Source organism: Glycine max, chromosome 2, assembly GCF_000004515.6.
Source record: "Glycine max cultivar Williams 82 chromosome 2, Glycine_max_v4.0, whole genome shotgun sequence".
NCBI classification, from domain to species: Eukaryota; Viridiplantae; Streptophyta; class Magnoliopsida; order Fabales; family Fabaceae; genus Glycine; species Glycine max.
The window spans coordinates 18,073,055-18,078,949 of NC_016089.4; the positions used below are offsets into that span (position 1 = coordinate 18,073,055).

The 5,895-nt window shown below is 32.1% G+C and overlaps 1 protein-coding gene across 2 annotated transcripts; it reads right to left on the bottom strand.

The window, feature by feature from the left end:
* Window positions 1–1,221: 1,221 nt before the first annotated feature.
* LOC100779153 (3-oxoacyl-[acyl-carrier-protein] reductase FabG) lies at window positions 1,222–5,510 on the bottom strand. 2 transcript variants are annotated; one of them, XM_006575066.4, is made up of 4 exons: window positions 5,392–5,510; window positions 4,915–5,278; window positions 3,246–3,475; window positions 1,222–2,224 (listed from the first exon to the last, which is right to left on the bottom strand). In XM_006575066.4, exons 2-4 carry the CDS (start codon window positions 5,252–5,254, stop codon window positions 1,946–1,948), a joined length of 849 nt encoding a protein of 282 aa, XP_006575129.1. In that variant the 5' UTR covers window positions 5,255–5,278; window positions 5,392–5,510; the 3' UTR covers window positions 1,222–1,945. The 2 variants fall into 2 exon arrangements, with proteins under 2 accessions (XP_006575129.1, XP_003518977.1); XM_003518929.5 differs by having other exon boundaries at window positions 4,915–5,481.
* Window positions 5,511–5,895: the final 385 nt, after the last annotated feature.

Consider the following 5,895-nt stretch of genomic DNA (forward strand, 5'->3'; position numbering starts at 1 on the left):
CTTTTTAATTTTATGTTTTTGTTTAATTTGTATTATTCATTTTATATTAATTTATTATATTATTTTTATTATTAAATTATTTTTTTGTTGGTAATATTAAAATAATTTATAAAATAAAATTATAGAAAATATATTAAATAAAAATATACAAAAATATAGAAAATATTAAATAAAGATAAAAAAACATTAATTCATTAAATAATTAAAATAAAAAATATTTACAATATTTTAAAAAATACATTATGCACAAAAAAATGAAATTGTAAAATAATTTACGACTTCAATAAAGAAAACCTTTACAACGTTAAAATTGTATGAAAAAACTTTATGATTTTAAAATTGTATGAAAAAAAATCTTACAACTTTAAAGTCGTATTTAAAAAAATAAAAAATTGAGTTTGTAAATTTTTGTATGAATTCAACGTAAAAAAAAAGAAGAAGTCCCATGTTATGACTTTCAATTTAAAAGTAGTAACATCTGTTACAAGTTATTCCTTTCGAGATATTAATTTAAATTTTATCCCAAATAGTAAAATTGAAAAAAAAAATGCTCCTAATTGATCATTTGGCCAGGAAACGGAGTCCCCACTTGTATCGCTTCGAGCAAGCATGGCTTAGAAGTGAGGATTGTAGGGAGATTGTTCAGAGGACATGGAGGATAGGAGGCGCAATAACAAGTAACCTAAATCGGGTTGGAGGTGTACTTGGCGAGTGGGGCAAGATGACTTTCAAGGAGATCCCAAGGAGGATTGTGAAAAAAAAAAAATTAGATAGACTAGCTTCAAAAGAATCAAAATATTGATGCTATGAGGCAGAAACTGTTTGAGGAGGAGAAGGCCCTGGATGAGATGTTATTGCATCAAGAATCAACTTAGGCTCAACGCTCTTGTGCCAATTGGCTGGAGTTTGATGACCAAAATATCAAAATTTTTCACTAAAAGGCATCTCACAAGAGGAAGAGGAATTTGATTGAAAAAATAAAGACCCGATGGAGGCGTGCTGATTGAGGATGAAGAAATTATTGGCCTGGTGTGTTTTGATTTTTTTTATAAACTTGTTTACTACATCTAACCCAAATTGGTTTAGATGAGGTAACTCATTTCTTGCAAGGAAGGATTATGGCAGACATGGGAACAATATTTTATTGCAACTCATTTCTGTTGAGCATCTGTTTTCTACCATCTTTTACTGCAACTTTACTTTCAATGAAAGCCAATAATGTTTATGTTGTGAAACAATATTTTATCAAACATATTATTTGAAATAAAAAAATTACAAAGCAAAAAATTTTATTTGTTGCTGTCATAAACTTGTACAACAATTCACAATCTTGGTAAGGACTGCAATGATTAAGTAGTAATATATTTCCTCATTTCTCTGTATTACAGCTTATGTCATGTCACTCTTTGTGGGTATTGAGGAGCACATCAACAAAGGAGAAGCAAGCATCTGAGGTTTCCACAGAAGATTTCCGAAAGGTTTCTAGAGTAGTAAAGTTCATGGCATGCCTTCGTCTTTTATGCTTTTAGGAAAGGGAATTATTGTAGTAAAGTTCTAGTAGCTTTTCAACTGGACAATATCATGTGCTGCCAAAAGCTTTATATATATATATATATATATATATATATATATATATATATATATAGTTTCTCACAAATATTTTTCTTTAAAGACAATTCTGTTCAAGATATCACGGGGAAAAAAAGGTGGACACCTCTCCCAACAAACAATCCTAAATTTATTTGGGTTCAATTACTGCACACATACTCAATACAAAAAAGAGAAGTATTTCGATTACGTTAATTTTATAGTTGGATGGGAAGTAACCACAATTTTTTATATCGACTGGTAAATCAACATAATGCTATACTCCTCAATATTTTACCATATAAAAAAATTGTTTAGCTCAAGTCCAACACCGGATAGAGCAGAATTTATTCTTTGTTTATAGGGAGGAATAAATAGGCACACCTGGTAAGGTGGCTCCAGCATCCACAACAAAATTGTTGCCTGACACATACTCAGAAGAATCGTGAATTAAATAACGAGCCAGCGATGTTAATGCTGGATCAGAAGTGCCAAATTTTCTCAAGGGTACTGTTTTCATGGCCACATTATTCAACCAATTTTTCTCCATTAGTTTTTCAGTGATTTCAGATTTGAAAAGTCCAGGTGATATGGAATTCACTCTGATTTTGTGTGCCCCCAATTCTAATGCCATGACCTGTCAAATAACATTACAGTGCCAGAAAATAAAAGATATCAATATATGCGCCTCTATTAAATCATCGTGAACAATGTCAGTGAGCGTATTTTTGTGAAGATCAGATGAGCATATGAAATTAGAGCACACAGAGCCATAAGCCAATCTAGATAGGAAATTTGATAATCCTAGATGAAAAGCCAATAAAAAAAATAGACATTCTTAGCGAAAGTTTTCACATCAGTGATTCCACTAGTGAAGCTTTTTTACTTTTTTTTTTGTACTTTCATCTAAAAAGTAGCATGTGACGTTATAAAGACTAAACAATGGAATAACGGATAGAAAGACAATAAAACTTTTTTATTTGCAGTCCATTTGTCAAGGCTCCTTCAAGGCAAATTTAGCATAATAAGACCACAAATGGGATAAGATATCGATTGTCTCCACTATTCTAGGTAATTTTATATTTCAAAGTTTTTAAACTACTTTCCTGGTTCAAATAAACAAAGGTTGTCATTTTGGTCTGTAAAATATATTTAATGTTAATTTTTTTTTCTAATGTAATCTAATCTCTCAGTAATGTAAAGTGTCATGTTAGTTTTTTTTTATTAAAATAATATTTACATCAGTTTAATTCCTCAATTTTGTAAATGTGATCAAATTAATTGATTAAATTAGAAATCCACAGGCTCGTCTTAGTCCAACAAATATGGATCACTCAATTTGTCATACTTTAAAGATAAAGTGATGACGTAAGTACATGCTTAACCTTAAACAATTTAAATTGTTTCTGAATTCTAATTCCAACACAAGAAGTCAAGCCGTGTTTCTTAAATTAATGCGTTCAAGCTGAATATTCCAATTCAACGAGTCAACAACGACTACAGAGTCCACAAACGTCAAGTTATTAAGGAATCTGAAGTAGGAAAAATGAAAAATTAGAGACACAAACATACAATTCATTATTCAAAAAATGTTGTCTGGATTTTGTTGATTGATTTAATTAAGATAAATCACATGCGAAGTAATAATAATAGTTTACCCTTGTTAGCATATTGACGCCTGCTTTTGAGGATGAATATGCAGCACCTCCAGGCAATTGACCACGGTTCAAACCAGCAATTGAAGCAATATTAATGATTGATCCTTTTCTTTGTGCATCACGCATGCGTTTGCATACATATTTTGAGACCAACCATGTCCCAGTTAAGTTTGTTCTGAACGCATGGTTCCATTCCTCCTCAGACAATTCCAAAGGTGATTTGACATTCCCTACACACCAAACACAAGTAGTTTTATAGCAGTAAGTAATCATTACACAACAGAATTCTATAGTATGGCACATTTCAAAGTGAGCGTGCATATTTGGTTTACCCTGCAATCGTACGTTGTAAAACATGTATGTCCTACTTTTAACAAAAAAAAATCAGTACTACCTTGGCAGAACGCGAACGCAATTGATCATGGATCATTGGAAAATTTATTTTTGAATGAAATTGATTTTATAAAATTATTTTGATTAAAATTGATTATTAAATGATATTTTTTTAATCAGCAAAATAAAATATATTGTATTAATATACCTATAACCCATCAACGTACACCAAAGGTTAGTCAATATTTACTGCAATCATCCTAGATATAATAAATAAACACTAACCTTACCGATCGGATCCAACATTAGGTAAAGAACAAGTATTATTCCATAAAGACCTCACCCACCAATTGGTGTTGAATTCCTTCGCAGCAAAAAATACCAACAGCCTATTCAATACCAGAAAGTTGCATTCAACACCGAAAATCATGCTCCTCTAACTTTGCAGCAATAATATATGCCACCCAAAATACCAATCATAACTCCACACAACCATATAATTACACCAGAATTTGTGCCGAACCACCATTATGATACCACCAACCCTAAAACTTTATCACATTCACATATTGCCCAATCTGTACAGCACCCAAATTCCATCAACAATTAATGAACCCCACAATTATAGCCACAATTAAAAAATCCTCTGCTCCTTCTTCAAGATTTCACCCGGATCCAAGAATTCCTATCCAATGGCAAAGAGAGGTTTTTCTCGAAGACCAAGTCGCCGGCACCACCAATATCTGCATGCCGACTAGACGCACACAGAAAGACTCTACATAATTGTTCTGTTATATGGATGGATGTTGACTTAACACTGCTGCAATACGGAATTAACATTCTGAGACCAGCCATATAGTGAGGAATGGAACCCCTTCACCTTAGCTTTGCAACATTGCCACACCTCATTTTAAAATATATATGATTTGTGTTGGAATGTGCATAATTTTTTGTACTTTAATTTATTTTTTTATATTTAATTTAATCTTTTAGATTTTTTTGAATTTAATTTAAATTCAATTTAGTCATAAGATCTATATTAGATCACCGATTTTTTTTATATATTTCAAATCATACGTTGTAATGGTTTAAAACCATTAGGTAATTTTAAATCATCATAAAATAAATATTTATTAAGATCAAAGTAAAAAAAAGTTAAAAAATGAAATTGAAGATAAATAATAAATTTGTCGACAAATTAAATTAATCATTTTTTTTATCATGAAACACAAAAGTAACCTAGTGTTACTAAGTCAAGTATAATCAGTTTTGTATCATTAATCGATATGTAAACCAATCATGCACGAAATGTAAAATTCGAACATTTCAATTATACCTCTGACACCAGCGTTGTTGATAAGAGCATCAATGTGACCAAACGCCTCCCACGCCTTCTGCACGTATTTGTCGACGGCGGGGTCATCGGCAGCGACATCGAGTTCAACGGCGACGGCGCGGCGGCTTCGGCCACCGTCTCCGGCGGCCATGCTGTTAATTTCGTCGCACAGGGACTCGAGGCGGTCGACTCTGCGGGCCGCCACGACGACCCGACAGCCAGCCCGACCGAGGTCGAGGCAGAAGTCGCGGCCGAGGCCGGAGGAGGCGCCGGTGACCATTACGACTTTTCCGGCGAGGGTGTGCCATGGCTCGAGGCGGTCGGAAAGTTGCGTAGCCATTGCTTCGGTTCAGTGGTTCTACTACTGAATATGGGAATTACGAAAAGAAGACTTTTATTTATAGAGAAAAGATAAAAGAAAGAAAAAAAAATAATGGAGAATTAAAATAAGGAGGTCATGGGTTGGTGGCAACAAACATTCAATAAGCTTTATTGCACGGAAGTTTAAAGGAAGAAGACATAGAGAAGTCCAAGGGGCATTGAATAGTGGTTATGACCGTGTGCGTTGCTGCTAAGAAATGAGTACCTCCTTTTTTTTATCTGAAAAAATAGTGGCCTTCACACATAACAGAAATTACAGAATGCGTTTTTTAATTATAAACAAATTTAACTGCCCGATGCATAGATTAAGGAATTTAGTTAATAATATTTAATTTAAAAAATTTCATTTAAAATCTATTTTCTTTCTTAAGATATCCTTATTCTCATAGATTAAGAATAAATGATATAAAAAAATAAGATTTTATTAAATAAAAGATATAATAGGAATATTATTATTAAATAAGATAACATATTTATTTATATTTAGATCAATTTTTTTTAGAGAGTAAAAGTCAAACATATAATTGGTTTGAGTGATCTTGAATTTAATTTCTTTAACTAAAATTTCATATTAAAGTTTAATGAACAAAAAAATTTCAT